The sequence below is a fragment of the Haematobia irritans genome, chromosome 1 (genome assembly GCF_050003625.1).
Source record: "Haematobia irritans isolate KBUSLIRL chromosome 1, ASM5000362v1, whole genome shotgun sequence".
NCBI lineage: Eukaryota > Metazoa > Arthropoda > Insecta > Diptera > Muscidae > Haematobia > Haematobia irritans.
In genome coordinates, this window is record NC_134397.1 from 198723464 (window position 1) to 198745757 (window position 22294).

The 22294-nt window shown below is 35.8% G+C and overlaps 6 protein-coding genes and 2 long non-coding RNA genes across 8 annotated transcripts; 4 read left to right on the plus strand and 4 right to left on the minus strand.

The window, feature by feature from the left end:
• Positions 1-4127: 4127 nt before the first annotated feature.
• Positions 4128-5765, minus strand: LOC142222393 (tRNA:m(4)X modification enzyme TRM13 homolog). The gene has a single exon (XM_075292533.1). The coding sequence runs from the start codon at positions 5666-5668 to the stop codon at positions 4322-4324; it is 1347 nt and encodes a 448-aa protein (XP_075148648.1). The 5' UTR covers positions 5669-5765; the 3' UTR covers positions 4128-4321.
• A 1177-nt stretch (positions 5766-6942) lies between these two features.
• LOC142219385 (uncharacterized) lies at positions 6943-8038 on the plus strand. Its single transcript, XR_012717553.1, has 2 exons — positions 6943-7767; positions 7824-8038. It is a non-coding gene; the product is annotated as an uncharacterized LOC142219385 (long non-coding RNA).
• Positions 8039-9316: 1278 nt separating this feature from the next.
• On the plus strand, positions 9317-10019 carry LOC142222398 (putative small nuclear ribonucleoprotein Sm D2). The gene is made up of 2 exons (XM_075292539.1): positions 9317-9486; positions 9567-10019. Coding segments are annotated over exons 1-2 (360 nt in total). The 5' UTR covers positions 9317-9484; the 3' UTR covers positions 9925-10019.
• On the minus strand, positions 9979-10761 carry LOC142222396 (protein D3-like). Its single transcript, XM_075292536.1, has 2 exons — positions 10575-10761; positions 9979-10510 (listed from the first exon to the last, which is right to left on the minus strand). Exons 1-2 carry the CDS (start codon positions 10725-10727, stop codon positions 10031-10033), a joined length of 633 nt encoding a protein of 210 aa, XP_075148651.1. The 5' UTR covers positions 10728-10761; the 3' UTR covers positions 9979-10030.
• Positions 10762-13300: 2539 nt separating this feature from the next.
• On the minus strand, positions 13301-15835 carry LOC142222394 (tRNA:m(4)X modification enzyme TRM13 homolog). The gene has a single exon (XM_075292534.1). The coding sequence runs from the start codon at positions 15715-15717 to the stop codon at positions 14371-14373; it is 1347 nt and encodes a 448-aa protein (XP_075148649.1). The 5' UTR covers positions 15718-15835; the 3' UTR covers positions 13301-14370.
• A 1172-nt stretch (positions 15836-17007) lies between these two features.
• LOC142222401 (uncharacterized) lies at positions 17008-18087 on the plus strand. Its single transcript, XR_012718308.1, has 2 exons — positions 17008-17816; positions 17873-18087. It is a non-coding gene; the product is annotated as an uncharacterized LOC142222401 (long non-coding RNA).
• Positions 18088-19365: 1278 nt separating this feature from the next.
• SmD2 (small ribonucleoprotein particle protein SmD2) lies at positions 19366-20027 on the plus strand. Its single transcript, XM_075292540.1, has 2 exons — positions 19366-19535; positions 19616-20027. Coding segments are annotated over exons 1-2 (360 nt in total). The 5' UTR covers positions 19366-19533; the 3' UTR covers positions 19974-20027.
• LOC142222395 (protein D3-like) lies at positions 20028-20810 on the minus strand. Its single transcript, XM_075292535.1, has 2 exons — positions 20623-20810; positions 20028-20558 (listed from the first exon to the last, which is right to left on the minus strand). Exons 1-2 carry the CDS (start codon positions 20773-20775, stop codon positions 20079-20081), a joined length of 633 nt encoding a protein of 210 aa, XP_075148650.1. The 5' UTR covers positions 20776-20810; the 3' UTR covers positions 20028-20078.
• Positions 20811-22294: the final 1484 nt, after the last annotated feature.

Sequence of the window (22294 nt, forward strand, 5' to 3'; positions counted from 1 at the left end):
AGTTACCTTTGTGGCAAATATTAAATTTTTTGTTGTTGTTTTTTTTTTTTTTTTTTTGTTACAAAATAATGTTCTGTCAATGTCATAGGGGCCCCATTATAGTAATATGCCCAGGGCCTCTAAAAGGTTAAAGACGGCCCTGGTCCTTATGTTTGTTAAGAACTTAGCTGCAATTTTTTCAGTTAAAATTAACCGGAGAGAAGATATTGACAATTTATTTTCTGTTAACTGGCAGTTAAAGCCTAACGGAGCTACATGAAAACGGCTGTTATTCTTCTAAATAATCTAATTAATAAATTAATACTTACAACATAAAAAATTATTTCAGTAATGATCAATTTTTTTCCCACTCAGAATCAAATCTCAATAACTTTGCTAAAAGTAGACCTATAAAGTCATCAATTGAAAGGCCAGAATGTATGCTTTCTAACTATGTTGGGAATGAGACCGTCCCTTTTCAACTGGCTGTACACAGCTGTAATAAGGCCAGTACCTGTGTATGGATGTCATGTCTGGTGGCCCATCACTAACCACCACAATCATATACTGAGATTGGGCAGGACAAATAGAACGGCCCTTATATATATGACCGGGGCGATGAAGACAACGGCCACCGCCGCACTGGAGGTATTGATGGGGATATGTCAACTGGACCTGCATATTAGGAGGACCGCGGAGGTCATACTGATCAGACTGAAGAGCCTGGACTCTTTGGAGAGCACGGGCTGCAGACACACTGAACTGATAGTGTATGCCGGACGACATATGAAAACGGACTATATGGCGTCACGGCATGTGTTTGAGAGCGACCTGGAATCAATTATCCCGAGCGTCGAGGACTGGGATGAAAATAGGATACACTTTGGGAATCTCAACATCTACACTGACGGCTCAAAAATGGCCGGGGGTTAGGCAGCGAAATATACTGCAAGGAATTGGAACTTGAGGAGTCCTTTAAGTTGGACGAGCAATGCAACATTTTTCAGGCAGAGATATTTGCTATTGCAAAAGCTGCAGAACTTCTATCGATGAGGCCGTTATTTAAATGCGATATCAGCATTTTCATCGATAGTCAGGCAGCTATAAAGGCCCTGAGCAATACGAACATAAGGTCGAAGGTAGTCAGCCGCTGTCGTAGAGAGCTTACGGTTCACACTGAACAGCATAATGTAACTCTGTGCTGGGTACCCGGACATTATGGCATAGCTGGGAATGAAGAGGCAGATATACTGGCTAAGGAAGACGCAGGTGGTACGGAAAACGTCATTCCGGACGTTTTTCGTCCGCTCTCCTTGTTTATTTACAGGATAAATAGCAAATATGAAGACTTATGCTCCACTTTTTCGTACGCCGATGATGTTCAGTTGCTTTTTCGGGGGGATGTTAATAATTTAGATGTCTTACAAGCTAAGATTGATTTTGTAACTAATAGTTTATACAGTTGGATGTGTCTCAATAATCTTTCCGTCAATGGTTCTAAGACAAAAGCATTAATTTTTTCATCTCATCCTGATATTGGACTAACTCTTTCTTATAATGGGTGTGATATTGAAGTCGTCCACCATTTAAAATGTTTGGGGGTTACCATTGACGATAGACTTTCATTTGATCTACATATAGACAATGTTATTAGTCAAACGAATTTGACTCTACGCCAATTGTACAACTCTGATTTGATGCTGCCTTTTTCATTCAAAAAGAGACTTGTACATGCTTTGGCAATGCCCAATATTCTATACGGCATTGAGGTTTTTTGTGGCACAAATGCTGGTAACATAAGGAAAGTTAAACTAGCAATTCATAGAATAGTCCGTTATCTACATTCATTGCGTCGATATGACCACATATCTCCTCATGTCCAGGATTTCCTGGGGTGCCCATTTTCGAGTTTTATTGACTTCAGATCACTTGTTCTTTTCCACAAAATTTTCAGTGCTCAGTCACCTCGATTTCTCGTGGACTTATTTTCATTTGGCCGATCGCGGCGAAATCAGATTGTTGTACCTCTTGCCAGAGGTCATATGGACAAGTCATTTCAGGCTAGAATCGCCAGATCTTATAACTGTCTCCCTACTAATTTGAAGGACTTCTCGATTTCTGATTCGACATATCGTAAAAGATTACTCGATCATCTTGGATCACCTGCATGAAGCTTATCCAAACTCGAGTTAGTAGTGCTGCTTTGTTGTGCTTGTTTGAGTAAATAATATTTTCTTATTGTGTCTTTTTTCAATCATAATGGGAACTAAAAATGTTTTGTCATATTTCATTTTTTTATATTTTTTTATCATATTATTAATTATAATTCTCATATTTCATTTTTTGTCATATTATTAATTAATCTATTTTATACCTTATATATGTAATTATACTTTTTATATACTCGCATATATTTTCACATTGTCACAACTTCAATTATACTTTAGTCACGGTTAGTAGTCCATTGTAATTTACATAAATTGGCCGCTATGTGGCTTCAAATTACATAATGAAAATAAAATAAATAAATAAATAAACGATGGGCTTCTTCTATTGGCTGTGAACAAACCAAACTGATATGGGACGACAATAATATTAGGAACTCTGAAGTCTTGATGTCATTGCAGAAAGAGGATGTGAGGTCTATGATAGGCGTCATAACGGGACACAACACCTTGGGAAAACACATGGTAAGGATAGGCCTAGCGAATGATGATATTTGTCTGGACCCCGAGGCTGTGGAAGATTCTTTTCACTTCCTGTGCCATTGTACAGCACTATCTTTCAGAAGAAAAAAAAAAATACTGGGCTCTTATTTCTTTCAGAATATGACCGACTTGCGAGAATATTCTCGTCTTCGGGGTGGAGGAACTAGGAGCGTCCGAAGGATACATCATACAATGGACTCATTCCGGCCGGAAATAGACGGACACGAGGAGGAAGATGGAAAGAAGTTTGAGGAATCGCAATGAAATTTTGCGTATAAAAGTGCATTAAATAAGCTTTCATACGATAGGACAAACAACAAAGGAGATATATCAAGTTTTTTTACCCTTTCGAGGGCTATATCTCATAACCCGGGTACTTCCCCCCGGCTATGGGTCGCTTCGTTGAAATCAGCTCACCGAATGACACAACATATATGAAATTTACGCAATTCGGTGAGGAGACCATAAACTGCATTTGCTCCATAGCAAATCGCAAGATTTTATTTTTCTTATAACGGAAAAAATCGAGATGCTCACGGACAGCAATTCATTTTAAATTGAGCTTCTCATTAAAGAGAACTGTTTTGCCAAATTTTAGGACTGTGGCTTTCAGGGTTAAGGGAATATCGACAAACAAAAATTTCGCGACTCCGAATATCAGAACATGGTGGAATAAAATTTACAAAAAATAACTTAAGTTATTTTGATTTTGCAGATTTATTTTTAATATTAGCGACTAAACTCGAACTTAGAACCCACCGTTAGTTCTTTGGTCAACACAAGCGTAAATATATTTCAGATATGATATTTGTCCCAGATGTCATTAACAATCCTAGAATATGCATAACCGAATATTTTTATCCAATTTAAACCATGGAGAATTTACCCAATCATTACATTGAGTAGGTTTAAAATATAGGACATTTTTACTAGTCTAAATCTTTTAGAAACTTTAGTGGACATATGCAATGTAGATAATCATACTGTTCATATACATATGGCTCATTGGAAAAGCTGAATCTATTCCCCATGGATTAGTCAAGAGGATCTTTATTATCACAAAACTTCTTGGCCCAATTTGTATATGTTTTCAAAATTCTAATTAGAGTACGCTATGTAATGTTCCAATCTTGGAGAAATACAGTTCTACATAAAAAAGTTCTCAGACTTACATCAAATTTGCTTCTATCTCGTATTTTGTTTTTGTTGTCCCAAATTTAATTTGTTCATTCTTTGTGAATTTTGCTAAAGAATTTTTCAACATTCGGACCTCCACCATTTATCTTGAAATTTTGAATATATCGATCTTGAAATTTTCTTTAAAGATTTTTAAATTTCTCCATTTATCTTGAAATTTTGAATTTGTCGAATAAAAATAAGTTTTGGATATTTTGAACTCCATGTGCATGTTGAAATTTTGAATTTAAAAAATTGTGGCAATTATTTTGAAATTTTGAATTTGTCATATAAAAATATTCCTTGCATATTGAACTCCACAACCGTCTTGAAATTTTGAATTTTTTGAATGGCGATAGAAAAAGGCCTCTCATTTCTAATGCCATCAATTATCTCGAAATTTTTGAATTTGTCTTGTTCGAAATGTCTGGAATAACTTTTTTTACTATCAGTTTTTTTCAGCTTTGTTTTATTTTTCTTGCCAATAACACAACATTCTCCAAAGTCACTTCTTTGGGAACATAATAGTACAAGTTAGCCGCATATGAATGTTGCCTTAAATATTCTACGCGTCCATAGTCTATTATACGTTTACACATAAATCCTATTTCCTCACGTTCGGCTAGAGAAAGACGTTGATTTGGTTGCAGGTCTTTAGTGTCTGCCGCTTGCGATAGGTTTTGTTCTTCTAAAGCTTTTCGCCTTTCTCTACTCATGCCAGTACCACATATAGCCCAACTAACCATTTTGGTGATAATAACAAATTCACGTGGGGTTACATTGTGTCGCCGAAAGAATTCTTTCCCCACTAAGGTGGGCCAATCACAGCGATGATGACAGCAAACTGCAATCATGATAACATCCGTAAGACGTTGCGATGCTTGGGTAATGCATCGAAGACTTAAATCGGTAGCATCGCCACATAAATGTTTTGACACCGCCACACAATTTTGGCAGGCTTCCAATGCCGGTAATTTGTCCAGACACAGATCAATAATATCGGCTCGTATTCTTTGGACCAGCGAACGATCTTCAATTTTATTGTCCTTCTTATGGCGCAGAGACATTCGATCTACCAAGACTACTTGTGAGCCTTTCATATTCTCCAATAGTTTCGAAAGGTAGAAAGCCAGCTGTCCTTTTCCTGCTCCAAATTCCACAAAACTTGTAGAGTCCTGTAGGGTTTTCTCTTGCTCCAGAATTCCTAACAAAGCCGATGCCTGCACCAGATGTTTACGTGATTCTTTTCCATACTCTTCATTGGCCAATTCTTCGTCCATACATTTGTGATTACAGTTCAATGTTTGTATGTTACCCTCAACATACTTTTTGTACAATTCCTTCACTTTCTCTATAACTTTGTAGAACTCGTCATCTTCTAGTTCAACCAGTTTTATGGCTTTCAGTTCTTCAGCTGTTTGCCTATCGTAGTCTTCCTCTTGGCCCGCGTTGGCATTTTTTCTTATATAGTCGGGTAAGTCCACTTTTGGTTTGGCATTACAAATTTTTAAATGTTTTTGTAAATTCTTCTTGTAAACTGTATGTTTTCCATCCAAGGGACATGGAATTCGATCCTGGTCTTCAGGTGATTTACCATCCTCCACATTAATAGCAGGAGCATGTTCTCCGCAGTAGTCCTTGCCTTTTGCCACAGTCATTTTGCAAAATCGTTTCTTTCTTTTAACCCAGTGCGAACAAGTCTTTTCGGTGACAGTGCCGGCCACAGGTGATGTCTTAAGTGGCTCTGCAACTTCTACGCCCGTGGTCATTTTTGCTTTCTTTATCTCTGGTTCCTTTTCAGACATTTACTGATATTTCTTATTTCGAGTTTATTGCACAAATTAGTTTTCGTTTTTATTAAGAAAAAAATTAAAAACTATCAGAAATGAAAACGAAACGTGTGTGAAGTATGAGAGAAAAAACAGAGATGTTAAGTTTTCAATCACCTGTTTGCATGGGATGCTCAAGAACAGGGTACACTTAAAAGGTAGAATCAGTAATGCGCCTTCCAATCTATAAAATCTTGGTTATGTATCAAAAATGGCTCGTAATGCGCTTTACAGAGTATCAGTTATTCGGGACGGAATGTCGGTGTTTGTAAAGAATCTTATAGTGTTTCGGATCGATACGACTTGGTAAATGTGTTATCGATCCTATAAACATGCAGCAGTATCGATTATGCCTTCGGACTTAACTTATAATGTGCACAATATATGGGATATGTTCGACACGAGCACTGTCGTCCGGAATAACTGAGAGCCTGTAAAGCGCATAGAGCACATTACGAGTCTGTGGTAGCAAGGGCTCTAGCAAGTTTTTACTAGAATGAGACGGTGCAAAACCCGTCACTATTTCTTAAATGTCAAATTGGATCTATTTCTGGATCTCGTTTGCTGGCTTTTTGCAGTAAATGAACGATTTCAAGTAAAAATGTTAGGTTAGGTTAAAGTGGCAGCCCGATTAAGATTCAGGCTCACCCCTGCCAGCATTTCAAAGTTCCATTTCATCCTCATCGCTACCACAGACTCGTAAATGTCACCACAACTATCGCGAACTGTGATGGGGGAAGCATATCAAAAAGTACAAAATGTACATGAAAATATTTTGCCATCACTACTGTTAGAAGAGCCATTTTATTTTTTGTGAAACGCCAAGCGCAACCAGCTTGTTATATTTTATTTAAATAAAAACGAAAATAAAGTTCTGAAAACATAGATATTACGCTTAAAATTGTGAAAGGTGTATGGTGAACAATTTTCGACTTTCCAAATAGAATAAAGTGATCGTTTTTCAAATATTTTTCCAGGCACGCTGTCTCCATCGAAAATAAACAAACTGGCTGATAGACGCTGCAATATGTAACTTGCTACTTAAAACTCAACATCATTCTGTTATTAATGCAAAAAATTATGTTAAAATGTGATGATATAAACCGAAAAATGTTATATTTTTAAGAAATTATAAATGTTTAATCAAATCAATAAACATCTACACAATCATGTTTTACTTGACCACAATGATTCTTCTACAATTACCTCAAAATGCACTTTTTCTGATATTTTGCAGGGGTTCTTATTGGCGTCCTTCGAAATTGATCTAAATAGGCACCTAATAATTGCACGGATGAGAAACTTTTTCGTAGTAACTTGGCGTGGTACAACTTCCCAATAGTGACGGCGCTTTTCCGACGAGTTTTTGATGTCGTATATGATTGTTTTCGACGTAGTGGGGATTCTCGGAAGCGCCCCCAAATTCAAAAAATGTTGGCAGGGGAAGGACTCATCAGCCGGATATATTAAAACACAAAATCAAATATTTAGCTATTCAATATAACTAATGTATTAGTTATCTTAACTTATAATGTGAACAATATATGGGATATGTTCGACACGAGTACTGTCGTCCGGAATAACTGATAGTCTGTAAAGCGCATTACGAGTCTGTGATACCAATGAGGATGAAATGTAACTTTGAAATGCTGTGAGGGCTCTTGCAAGTTTTTACTGGGAAGAGACGGTGAAAAACCCGTCTCTATTTCTTAAACGTCAAATTAGATCTTTTTCTGGATCTCCTTTGCTGGCTTTTTTCAGTAAATGAACGATTTCATGTAAAAATGTACGATAATTGTCAAATATTATCGGGTACTCGAATGAAGCTATTACCTCCTGCTTCCCTGCCAGCATTTCAAAGTTCCATTTCATCCTCATCGTTACCACAGACTCGTAAATGTCACTTCAACCATCATGAAAAGGTACATCAAAAAGTACATGAAAGTATTTTGCCATCCCTACTACGATTTTATTTTTTGTGAAACGCCAAGCGCAACCAGCTTGTTATATTTTAATTAAATAAAAACGAAAATAAAGTTCTGAAAACATAGATTATGCGCTTAAAATTGCGAAAGGTATATTGGTGAACAATTTTTGATTTTCCAAATGGAATAAAGTGATTGTTTTTCAGATATTTTACAGACATGCTGCTTCCATCAAATAAAAACACTAGTTGATAGACGCTGCAACATGTAACTCGCTACTTGTAACTCAACATCATCATTAATGCCAAAAATTATGTAAAATGTAATGTGATAGTGGTATAAATGTTATATTTTTAAGAATTTGTAAATGTTTACACAAATTAATAAATATCTAAACAAACGTGTTTTACTCGACCACAATGATTCTTTTACAACTATCTTAAAATGCACTTTTTCTGATTGTTTGGAGGGTCCCTTATTGGCGTCGTTCTAAATTGATCTATAAAGGCACCTAATAATTGCAGTCATGCGAAACCTTTTTGTAGTAACTTTTGCGTGGTACAACTTCTCAATAGTGACGGCGCTTTTCCGACGAGTTTTTGATATCGTATACGATTGTTTTCGACGTGGTGGAGATTCTCAGAAGTGTCGTCAAATTCCAAAAATGTTGGCAGGGTTATTACGTTTACCGTACTTAAGGTTGACCCTGCCAGCATTTCAAAGTTCCATTTCAACCTCATCGTTACCACAGACTCGTAAATGTCACTTCAACCACCATGAAAAGGTACATCAAAAAGTACATGCAAGTAATTTGCCATCCCTACTGTTAAAAAAGCCATTTTTTTGTGAAACGCCAAGCGCAACCAGCTTGTTATATTTTAATTAAATAAAAACGAAAATAAAGTTCTGAAAACATAGATTATACGCTTAAAATTGTGAAAGGTATATTGGTGAACAATTTGGTGATTTTCCAAATGGAATAAAGTGATTGTTTTTCAGATATTTTACAGACACGCTGCCTCCATGGAATAAAAACACTGGTTGATAGACGCAGCAACATGTAACTCGCTACTTGTAACTCAACATCATGATTAATGCCAAAAATTATGTTAAATGTAATGTGATAGTGGTATAAATGTTATATTTTTAAGAATTTGTAAATGTTTAATCAAATTAATAAATATCTAAACAAACGTGTTTTACTCGACCACAATGATTCTTTTACAACTATCTTAAAATGCACTTTTTCTGATTGTTTGGAGGGTCCCTTATTGGCGTCGTTCTAAATTGATCTATAAAGGCACCTAATAATTGCACTCATGCGAAACATTTTTGTAGTAACTTGGCGTGGTACAACTTCTCAATAGTGACGGCGCTTTTCCGACGAGTTTTTGATGTCGTATATGATTGTTTTCGACGTAGTGGGGATTCTCAAAAGAGTCCCCAAATTCAAAAAATGTTGGCAGGGGAATTACACACCATGCGTCAATCCGTGCGTTGATGGAAGGGTTGTTTTTTCTGTTTGTGACAGACTATTTGAGCTTTTGATTTCAAAGAGAAATTTCAACTCTTCAATCATCGGACGCATTGAACGCATGGTATGTAATTCTACCTTTATCTTACCATGCCGACATATTTTGTCAACACGTAAAAACTCATCAAACTGGCAATACTGTTTGAGTGTGCCGTAAAATTGGGTCCTGGCAATATTACACAAATGTCAATCCGGCATATGAAAAAGCGTCACTAAAAAAAACAAAAGTGCTTACGATTGTAAACGTTTTCCATTATAATTCAAGGAGGAAGCAGTTCCAATTAAACAGTTCACCCACCATAAGTAAAGGCTGATTGTTCACATTTCAATAATATGTAAGAATTCATTGGTTAATCTAATCCGTGCAAATGTTCAAAGAAAGAAACTAACCCTACTTTCTGTATTTGTGTTTTAGGGCTCTAGTAAAACCTAAATCAGAATTAACTCCAGAAGAGTTGGCTCGCCAAGAAGAGGAAGAATTCAACACTGGTCCATTGTCAGTTCTAACCCAATCGGTAAAAAATAACACTCAGGTCCTAATTAACTGCCGTAACAATAAAAAACTATTGGGTCGAGTGAAGGCTTTTGATCGTCACTGTAACATGGTTTTGGAAAATGTGAAAGAAATGTGGACAGAAATTCCAAGGACAGGAAAGGGCAAAAAGAAGGTAAAACCAGTCAACAAGGATCGTTTCATATCGAAAATGTTCCTAAGGGGCGATTCTGTAATTTTGGTTCTAAGAAATCCACTGGCAACAGCGGGAGGAAAGTGAGAAGTTTTAATTTTAATTACCAATAAGGACAAATAAACTCAATAGAAAAAACAATTCTTTCAAATAAAATGTATTTTATAATATTTTGAAAATAATTTGTGTTAGATTACTGGCCAGATAATTGTTGGCTTAAAATGGGCACATATTCATCCCATTGGGCTTGATAAAAATTGCCAGCTATTGGTGCTCCCAAATTGTATTTTTCAGCAAATTTGGCTGCTTTAAATTTTGGCCTATCCTTGCGAGTATTATTGCCAACCCTTTCTTCGTCAAATTCTAATTTGCCTGGCTGTTTGTATAGCAGGAAAACGTAACGATGTAGGCCAGTTCCCTTGGGTGGACCAGAACCCACATATGCTGCAATGACTTCACCTTGATCAATGTGATTACCAGGTACGTTACCAACCAACCAATGACGAAATTCTCGAAATTTAGGATCTGTGCGACTGGGTGCATCGGGATCAGTCATTATCAATGTAAAATATTCGTTGTCATCAGCACTCCATTCGACTGTAGGTTGCTTTTGTACTTGAGTTGGGGTCAATTCATTACCTTTGTCAGCTTTGAGGCCATTATCATAAGATACCTATATTTAATCGTAGTATATATTATATCTTAAGTATACACATTTTGTGTTTCTCATCAATTACCTTTAAAAGAATACTAGGTGCTTGGGGAATAACATCTGGCACAATTTCATTGTCTTTGAATAGAATTTCCACTGCATTTGCATTTTGTGATTGGGTTAAATGATTTGCGGCGAAAGCCAACAGACCAAAAAAGAGAAGTTTTCGGAACGACATACTGTTTGTTAATGGATAAAAAATATTATTAACATCATAGAGTTGTAATGAAAACTGGTTTTAAGTCACGATCAGTAGTTTATAGTTTCAAAGCTTTTGCTTTAAGCTTTTAAGAAAAGCTTTTTTTGTTGACTAACATAGACGTTGACACTGTTTCCATTTAAGTATGAAATCAAGAGTAGTTTTTTTATTGAAAATTATAAAATTTTATATTTTTTTTTTCTTTAGACTTAAGAAGTTTATATTTGTGATAACTTTAATTCCATACCTTTAACCATCTTAGATTATAAGTAAAACTTTGTTTCGAGGAGTTATTCTTTAGTAGATTAACGGCCATTTTCATGTAGCTCCGTAAGGTTTTAACTGTCAGTTAACAAAAAGTAAATTCCAAATATATTCTCTCCGGTTCCTAACTGGCATATGGAATATATAGGCAAGATGACAGCTATGTTCATAATACGGTTAAAAAGTTCGTTAGTTAACGGAGCACTAACGGAGCTTCATGAAAATGGGCGTAATTGTAATTTACCTCAATTGGCCTTTAAGGCTTCAAATTACAAATAAAGATAATAATAATAATAAAAAGAAATCATTTTAAATTCAAATATATTTCAAATGTCGATTGAAATTATTTTTTCTGTGAAAGGAATTGGAAGGCTGCCATTCACCTTCCTTCCACCACCACAACACAAACACCACCAGATCATTTCAAGCATCGAAAGAACTCTCATCAATGTCGGCGGAGATATTGGCGTTTATCAAGGCGACAGAATATGCAAAGAGAAACAATATAATCAAGTTACGGACAGTTTGAGCGCAATAGAGGGGGACTCATCGTCAAACTACTTAATAGACGACTTTCTTGCACTGTCAGAAGAAATTCCGTTGGGGATAGATCTGCACTACGTACCTGGACATAGTGTTATTCATGGCAATGAGATGGCAGACACGGCGGCGAGAAACGATAATGATGAAGCTGAAATAACTGGGGTACCTTAGCCTATCGGTGACGCAGTGGCGGCGATACAGAAAAGATTATGGAATGAATGGAAAGAACAGTATGAAGGGATAGCGATTGCCGGTAATAATCATTTTTTCAAAATATTCCCGACGGTGAGGAAAAACCTTGGTTTCGTGGAATGCAACTGAGCCCTGACAGGGTGAAAACAGCTAACAGAATCCTGACAAACAATTGTTTCTGCAATGAAACATTATCGAGATTCAATGTGGTACCAACGGACCAATATGATCAATGTGGCACACTGGAATCGCCATCCCATATTATCTTCCATTGTGAACGATATGGCACTCAAAGACAAGCAAACAAGCAGCTGATGGAAACACACAGCATAGAACAATTTGTTGAGTTATTTGGTATCGAGAAGATAAGCACAATCTGTGACTTTGTTGAGGAGATTAGAATAAGACTGTGAAAAATAGCTTCGAGAGCACCTCCAGTATCGTTGGCGTAGTACTTCGGTGGCAAAATAATCCTCTTTTCGAGTAACTGGACAAAAAAAAAATTTGTTGGAAGACGTGGCAAAAATATTTAAAAAAAAAACTGCCAAAAATATTGTGAAAAATGAGAAGCACTCAATGGTTACTACAATACCAAACATTGTCTGTTATTTCTCAACACTGATTTCCCTCAAACTTGTTTTAGTTTGGCCGAATTCCATGAGAAAAGGATTTTGTAGTGCATGTCGGGCTTGTGTGTGTTATATTAGGTATGACGAGTGTATGATGTTAAAGACATAATTAGATCAATAAGTCAAGTTTGATACCATAGGTAATTAACTTCTATTTTTATTAGCGTGTTCTCTCCGATCCTATGTTTAGTTAAATGACAATTTATCTTTACATTTTATCTCCCCAGCTCGAAACGAGAAGTTTATATTGGGGCTATGGGATGTAAATGGATGAAATAAATTAAATAATGAATAACACATCGAAAATAAATTTTGTATTTTAGTAAAGTAACTTCTTCGTGCATTTTATGAGGACGAATAGTCAACAGCGACATCTAGCAATTCACAGACAACATCTTTACGAAATGTATGTAACTTGACCGTCTTTACCATAATGAGCTGCCAAATTAACATGTCGGTATTGGAAATATTTTCAGAGCATAATATGTAGCATATTTTTGGGCGATATGATTTTAAATATAAACGAAGCCGTTTCCCTTTAGAGCGATGTATTACTTTTATGGTAATTTTGTGTGCGATTATTAGTGGAGTATTTAGGCGGTAGATGTATGAACCGATTTTACTTTTTTGTTCATAAAATAGAATATTTGAAACATTAAATAGTTTTTAATAAATGGAAATGTTGCATTGACATTTTGATTTTTTTTTAAATAGTTAATTTCAATATGTTCAAAAAAATCAGACATAAAAGCAATCGAAATTTTGCTTATAACATTTAGGAGATATTAAGAAGATAAGGGAGCGGGAATTATTTTGGATTCTTAAAAACTTGTGGGTAACATTTTGAGCCTTACAATTTTTTTTTCAAGTTGTTGTCCATCAGATCAAGAAATACAAAGAAAATAAAATAACAGCAGAGACAAACACTGTTTTTTATTTGCAGAATTTATTTTTGATTTTTGGGGAGTCGACTTCTACAATAGTTGAAAGTAATGAATGGCTAACATAACATTGCGTGGCGTCCAAAAAATGGTTCAGCTGGCCTTTGAAATTTTAACTTTTAAATGACGCTGGGCTCCTTTTGAAGACATCCCAAATGGTTTCTATGTGGCTTAGGAAACCAAATATGCATGTGGATGATTACTTCTCATTCTTTATGGATAAGTGCCAAATTTAAAATGGTCCGAAAGAAAAGTGAAATTCTAAATAAAGAACAATTTAACAATTTAAACCATGGAGAATTTACCCAATCATTACATTGAGTAGGTTTAAAATATAGGACATTTTTACTAGTCTAAATCTTTTAGAAACTTTAGTGGACATATGCAATGTAGATAATCATACTGTTCATATACATATGGCTCATTGGAAAAGCTGAATCTATTCCCCATGGATTAGTCAAGAGGATCTTTATTATCACAAAACTTCTTGGCCCAATTTGTATATGTTTTCAAAATTCTAATTAGAGTACGCTATGTAATGTTCCAATCTTGGAGAAATACAGTTCTACATAAAAAAGTTCTCAGACTTACATCAAATTTGCTTCTATCTCGTATTTTGTTTTTGTTGTCCCAAATTTAATTTGTTCATTCTTTGTGAATTTTGCTAAAGAATTTTTCAACATTCGGACCTCCACCATTTATCTTGAAATTTTGAATATATCGATCTTGAAATTTTCTTTAAAGATTTTTAAATTTCTCCATTTATCTTGAAATTTTGAATTTGTCGAATAAAAATAAGTTTTGGATATTTTGAACTCCATGTGCATGTTGAAATTTTGAATTTAAAAAATTGTGGCAATTATTTTGAAATTTTGAATTTGTCATATAAAAATATTCCTTGCATATTGAACTCCACAACCGTCTTGAAATTTTGAATTTTTTGAATGGCGATAGAAAAAGGCCTCTCATTTCTAATGCCATCAATTATCTCGAAATTTTTGAATTTGTCTTGTTCGAAATGTCTGGAATAACTTTTTTTACTATCAGTTTTTTTCAGCTTTGTTTTATTTTTCTTGCCAATAACACAACATTCTCCAAAGTCACTTCTTTGGGAACATAATAGTACAAGTTAGCCGCATATGAATGTTGCCTTAAATATTCTACGCGTCCATAGTCTATTATTCGTTTACACATAAATCCTATTTCCTCACGTTCGGCTAGAGAAAGACGTTGATTTGGTTGCAGGTCTTTAGTGTCTGCCGCTTGCGATAGGTTTTGTTCTTCTAAAGCTTTTCGCCTTTCTCTACTCATGCCAGTACCACATATAGCCCAACTAACCATTTTGGTGATAATAACAAATTCACGTGGGGTTACATTGTGTCGCCGAAAGAATTCTTTCCCCACTAAGGTGGGCCAATCACAGCGATGATGACAGCAAACTGCAATCATGATAACATCCGTAAGACGTTGCGATGCTTGGGTAATGCATCGAAGACTTAAATCGGTAGCACCGCCACATAAATGTTTTGACACCGCCACACAATTTTGGCAGGCTTCCAATGCCGGTAATTTGTCCAGACACAGATCAATAATATCGGCTCGTATTCTTTGGACCAGCGAACGATCTTCAATTTTATTGTCCTTCTTATGGCGCAGAGACATTCGATCTACCAAGACTACTTGTGAGCCTTTCATATTCTCCAATAGTTTCGAAAGGTAGAAAGCCAGCTGTCCTTTTCCTGCTCCAAATTCCACAAAACTTGTAGAGTCCTGTAGGGTTTTCTCTTGCTCCAGAATTCCTAACAAAGCCGATGCCTGCACCAGATGTTTACGTGATTCTTTTCCATACTCTTCATTGGCCAATTCTTCGTCCATACATTTGTGATTACAGTTCAATGTTTGTATGTTACCCTCAACATACTTTTTGTACAATTCCTTCACTTTCTCTATAACTTTGTAGAACTCGTCATCTTCTAGTTCAACCAGTTTTATGGCTTTCAGTTCTTCAGCTGTTTGCCTATCGTAGTCTTCCTCTTGGCCCGCGTTGGCATTTTTTCTTATATAGTCGGGTAAGTCCACTTTTGGTTTGGCATTACAAATTTTTAAATGTTTTTGTAAATTCTTCTTGTAAACTGTATGTTTTCCATCCAAGGGACATGGAATTCGATCCTGGTCTTCAGGTGATTTACCATCCTCCACATTAATAGCAGGAGCATGTTCTCCGCAGTAGTCCTTGCCTTTTGCCACAGTCATTTTGCAAAATCGTTTCTTTCTTTTAACCCAGTGCGAACAAGTCTTTTCGGTGACAGTGCCGGCCACAGGTGATGTCTTAAGTGGCTCTGCAACTTCTACGCCCGTGGTCATTTTTGCTTTCTTTATCTCTGGTTCCTTTTCAGACATTTACTGATATTTCTTATTTCAAGTTTATTGCACAAATTAGTTTTCGTTTTTATTAAGAAAAAAATTAAAAACTATCAGAAATGAAAACGAAACGTGTGTGAAGTATGAGAGAAAAAACAGAGATGTTAAGTTTTCAATCACCTGTTTGCATGGGATGCTCAAGAACAGGGTACACTTAAAAGGTAGAATCAGTAATGCGCCTTCCAATCTATAAAATCTTGGTTATGTATCAAAAATGGCTCGTAATGCGCTTTACAGAGTATCAGTTATTCGGGACGGAATGTCGGTGTTTGTAAAGAATCTTATAGTGTTTCGGATCGATACGACTTGGTAAATGTGTTATCGATCCTATAAACATGCAGCAGTATCGATTATGCCTTCGGACTTAACTTATAATGTGCACAATATATGGGATATGTTCGACACGAGCACTGTCGTCCGGAATAACTGAGAGCCTGTAAAGCGCATAGAGCACATTACGAGTCTGTGGTAGCAAGGGCTCTAGCAAGTTTTTACTAGAATGAGACGGTGCAAAACCCGTCACTATTTCTTAAATGTCAAATTGGATCTCTTTCTGGATCTCGTTTGCTGGCTTTTTGCAGTAAATGAACGATTTCAAGTAAAAATGTTAGGTTAGGTTAAAGTGGCAGCCCGATTAAGATTCAGGCTCACCCCTGCCAGCATTTCAAAGTTCCATTTCATCCTCATCGCTACCACAGACTCGTAAATGTCACCACAACTATCGCGAACTGTGATGGGGGAAGCATATCAAAAAGTACAAAATGTACATGAAAATATTTTGCCATCACTACTGTTAGAAGAGCCATTTTATTTTTTGTGAAACGCCAAGCGCAACCAGCTTGTTATATTTTATTTAAATAAAAACGAAAATAAAGTTCTGAAAACATAGATATTACGCTTAAAATTGTGAAAGGTGTATGGTGAACAATTTTCGACTTTCCAAATAGAATAAAGTGATCGTTTTTCAAATATTTTTCCAGGCACGCTGTCTCCATCGAAAATAAACAAACTGGCTGATAGACGCTGCAATATGTAACTTGCTACTTAAAACTCAACATCATTCTGTTATTAATGCAAAAAATTATGTTAAAATGTGATGAGATAAACCGAAAAATGTTATATTTTTAAGAAATTATAAATGTTTAATCAAATCAATAAACATCTACACAATCATGTTTTACTTGACCACAATGATTCTTCTACAATTACCTCAAAATGCACTTTTTCTGATATTTTGCAGGGGTTCTTATTGGCGTCCTTCGAAATTGATCTAAATAGGCACCTAATAATTGCACGGATGAGAAACTTTTTCGTAGTAACTTGGCGTGGTACAACTTCCCAATAGTGACGGCGCTTTTCCGACGAGTTTTTGATGTCGTATATGATTGTTTTCGACGTAGTGGGGATTCTCGGAAGCGCCCCCAAATTCAAAAAATGTTGGCAGGGGAAGGACTCATCAGCCGGATATATTAAAACACAAAATCAAATATTTAGCTATTCAATATAACTAATGTATTAGTTATCTTAACTTATAATGTGAACAATATATGGGATATGTTCGACACGAGTACTGTCGTCCGGAATAACTGATAGTCTGTAAAGCGCATTACGAGTCTGTGATACCAATGAGGATGAAATGTAACTTTGAAATGCTGTGAGGGCTCTTGCAAGTTTTTACTGGGAAGAGACGGTGAAAAACCCGTCTCTATTTCTTAAACGTCAAATTAGATCTTTTTCTGGATCTCCTTTGCTGGCTTTTTTCAGTAAATGAACGATTTCATGTAAAAATGTACGATAATTGTCAAATATTATCGGGTACTCGAATGAAGCTATTACCTCCTGCTTCCCTGCCAGCATTTCAAAGTTCCATTTCATCCTCATCGTTACCACAGACTCGTAAATGTCACTTCAACCATCATGAAAAGGTACATCAAAAAGTACATGAAAGTATTTTGCCATCCCTACTACGATTTTATTTTTTGTGAAACGCCAAGCGCAACCAGCTTGTTATATTTTAATTAAATAAAAACGAAAATAAAGTTCTGAAAACATAGATTATGCGCTTAAAATTGCGAAAGGTATATTGGTGAACAATTTTTGATTTTCCAAATGGAATAAAGTGATTGTTTTTCAGATATTTTACAGACATGCTGCTTCCATCAAATAAAAACACTAGTTGATAGACGCTGCAACATGTAACTCGCTACTTGTAACTCAACATCATCATTAATGCCAAAAATTATGTAAAATGTAATGTGATAGTGGTATAAATGTTATATTTTTAAGAATTTGTAAATGTTTACACAAATTAATAAATATCTAAACAAACGTGTTTTACTCGACCACAATGATTCTTTTACAACTATCTTAAAATGCACTTTTTCTGATTGTTTGGAGGGTCCCTTATTGGCGTCGTTCTAAATTGATCTATAAAGGCACCTAATAATTGCACTCATGCGAAACCTTTTTGTAGTAACTTTTGCGTGGTACAACTTCTCAATAGTGACGGCGCTTTTCCGACGAGTTTTTGATATCGTATACAATTGTTTTCGACGTGGTGGAGATTCTCAGAAGTGTCGTCAAATTCCAAAAATGTTGGCAGGGTTATTACGTTTACCGTACTTAAGGTTGACCCTGCCAGCATTTCAAAGTTCCATTTCAACCTCATCGTTACCACAGACTCGTAAATGTCACTTCAACCACCATGAAAAGGTACATCAAAAAGTACATGCAAGTAATTTGCCATCCCTACTGTTAAAAAAGCCATTTTTTTGTGAAACGCCAAGCGCAACCAGCTTGTTATATTTTAATTAAATAAAAACGAAAATAAAGTTCTGAAAACATAGATTATACGCTTAAAATTGTGAAAGGTATATTGGTGAACAATTTGGTGATTTTCCAAATGGAATAAAGTGATTGTTTTTCAGATATTTTACAGACACGCTGCCTCCATGGAATAAAAACACTGGTTGATAGACGCAGCAACATGTAACTCGCTACTTGTAACTCAACATCATGATTAATGCCAAAAATTATGCTAAATGTAATGTGATAGTGGTATAAATGTTATATTTTTAAGAATTTGTAAATGTTTAATCAAATTAATAAATATCTAAACAAACGTGTTTTACTCGACCACAATGATTCTTTTACAACTATCTTAAAATGCACTTTTTCTGATTGTTTGGAGGGTCCCTTATTGGCGTCGTTCTAAATTGATCTATAAAGGCACCTAATAATTGCACTCATGCGAAACATTTTTGTAGTAACTTGGCGTGGTACAACTTCTCAATAGTGACGGCGCTTTTCCGACGAGTTTTTGATGTCGTATATGATTGTTTTCGACGTAGTGGGGATTCTCAAAAGAGTCCCCAAATTCAAAAAATGTTGGCAGGGGAATTACACACCATGCGTCAATCCGTGCGTTGATGGAAGGGTTGTTTTTTCTGTTTGTGACAGACTATTTGAGCTTTTGATTTCAAAGAGAAATTTCAACTCTTCAATCATCGGACGCATTGAACGCATGGTATGTAATTCTACCTTTATCTTACCATGCCGACATATTTTGTCAACACGTAAAAACTCATCAAACTGGCAATACTGTTTGAGTGTGCCGTAAAATTGGGTCCTGGCAATATTACACAAATGTCAATCCGGCATATGAAAAAGCGTCACTAAAAAAAACAAAAGTGCTTACGATTGTAAACGTTTTCCATTATAATTCAAGGAGGAAGCAGTTCCAATTAAACAGTTCACCCACCATAAGTAAAGGCTGATTGTTCACATTTCAATAATATGTAAGAATTCATTGGTTAATCTAATCCGTGCAAATGTTCAAAGAAAGAAACTAACCCTACTTTCTGTATTTGTGTTTTAGGGCTCTAGTAAAACCTAAATCAGAATTAACTCCAGAAGAGTTGGCTCGCCAAGAAGAGGAAGAATTCAACACTGGTCCATTGTCAGTTCTAACCCAATCGGTAAAAAATAACACTCAGGTCCTAATTAACTGCCGTAACAATAAAAAACTATTGGGTCGAGTGAAGGCTTTTGATCGTCACTGTAACATGGTTTTGGAAAATGTGAAAGAAATGTGGACAGAAATTCCAAGGACAGGAAAGGGCAAAAAGAAGGTAAAACCAGTCAACAAGGATCGTTTCATATCGAAAATGTTCCTAAGGGGCGATTCTGTAATTTTGGTTCTAAGAAATCCACTGGCAACAGCGGGAGGAAAGTGAGAAGTTTTAATTTTAATTACCAATAAGGACAAATAAACTCAATAGAAAAAACAATTCTTCAAATAAAATGTATTTTATAATATTTTGAAAATAATTTGTGTTAGATTACTGGCCAGATAATTGTTGGCTTAAAATGGGCACATATTCATCCCATTGGGCTTGATAAAAATTGCCAGCTATTGGTGCTCCCAAATTGTATTTTTCAGCAAATTTGGCTGCTTTAAATTTTGGCCTATCCTTGCGAGTATTATTGCCAACCCTTTCTTCGTCAAATTCTAATTTGCCTGGCTGTTTGTATAGCAGGAAAACGTAACGATGTAGGCCAGTTCCCTTGGGTGGACCAGAACCCACATATGCTGCAATGACTTCACCTTGATCAATGTGATTACCAGGTACGTTACCAACCAACCAATGACGAAATTCTCGAAATTTAGGATCTGTGCGACTGGGTGCATCGGGATCAGTCATTATCAATGTAAAATATTCGTTGTCATCAGCACTCCATTCGACTGTAGGTTGCTTTTGTACTTGAGTTGGGGTCAATTCATTACCTTTGTCAGCTTTGAGGCCATTATCATAAGATACCTATATTTAATCGTAGTATATATTATATCTTAAGTATACACATTTTGTGTTTCTCATCAATTACCTTTAAAAGAATACTAGGTGCTTGGGGAATAACATCTGGCACAATTTCATTGTCTTTGAATAGAATTTCCACTGCATTTGCATTTTGTGATTGGGTTAAATGATTTGCGGCGAAAGCCAACAGACCAAAAAAGAGAAGTTTTCGGAACGACATACTGTTTGTTAATGGATAAAAAATATTATTAACATCATAGAGTTGTAATGAAAACTGGTTTTAAGTCACGATCAGTAGTTTATAGTTTCAAAGCTTTTGCTTTAAGCTTTTAAGAAAAGCTTTTTTTGTTGACTAACATAGACGTTGACACTGTTTCCATTTAAGTATGAAATCAAGAGTAGTTTTTTTATTGAAAATTATAAAATTTTATATTTTTTTTCTTTAGACTTAAGAAGTTTATATTTGTGATAACTTTAATTCCATACCTTTAACCATCTTAGATTATAAGTAAAACTTTGTTTCGAGGAGTTATTCTTTAGTAGATTAACGGCCATTTTCATGTAGCTCCGTAAGGTTTTAACTGTCAGTTAACAAAAAGTAAATTCCAAATATATTCTCTCCGGTTCCTAACTGGCATATGGAATATATAGGCAAGATGACAGCTATGTTCATAATACGGTTAAAAAGTTCGTTAGCTAACGGAGCACTAACGGAGCTTCATGAAAATGGGCGTAATTGTAATTTACCTCAATTGGCCTTTAAGGCTTCAAATTACAAATAAAGATAATAATAATAATAAAAAAAAATCATTTTAAATTCGAATATATTTCAAATGTCGATTGAAATTATTTTTTCTGTGAAAGGAATTGGAAGGCTGCCATTCACCTTCCTTCCACCACCACAACACAAACACCACCAGATCATTTCAAGCATCGAAAGAACTCTCATCAATGTCGGCGGAGATATTGGCGTTTATCAAGGCGACAGAATATGCAAAGAGAAACAATATAATCAAGTTACGGACAGTTTGAGCGCAATAGAGGGGGACTCATCGTCAAACTACTTAATAGACGACTTTCTTGCACTGTCAGAAGAAATTCCGTTGGGGATACATCTGCACTACGTACCTGGACATAGTGTTATTCATGGCAATGAGATGGCAGACACGGCGGCGAGAAACGATAATGATGAAGCTGAAATAACTGGGGTACCTTAGCCTATCGGTGACGCAGTGGCGGCGATACAGAAAAGATTATGGAATGAATGGAAAGAACAGTATGAAGGGATAGCGATTGCCGGTAATAATCATTTTTTCAAAATATTCCCGACGGTGAGGAAAAACCTTGGTTTCGTGGAATGCAACTGAGCCCTGACAGGGTGAAAACAGCCAACAGAATCCTGACAAACAATTGTTTCTGCAATGAAACATCGAGATTCAATGTGGTACCAACGGACCAATATGATCAATGTGGCACACTGGAATCGCCATCCCATATTATCTTCCATTGTGAACGATATGGCACTCAAAGACAAGCAAACAAGCAGCTGATGGAAACACACAGCATAGAACAATTTGTTGAGTTATTTGGTATCGAGAAGATAAGCACAATCTGTGACTTTGTTGAGGAGATTAGAATAAGACTGTGAAAAATAGCTTCGAGAGCACCTCCAGTATCGTTGGCGTAGTACTTCGGTGGCCAAATAATCCTCTTTTCGAGTAACTGGACAAAAAAAAAAA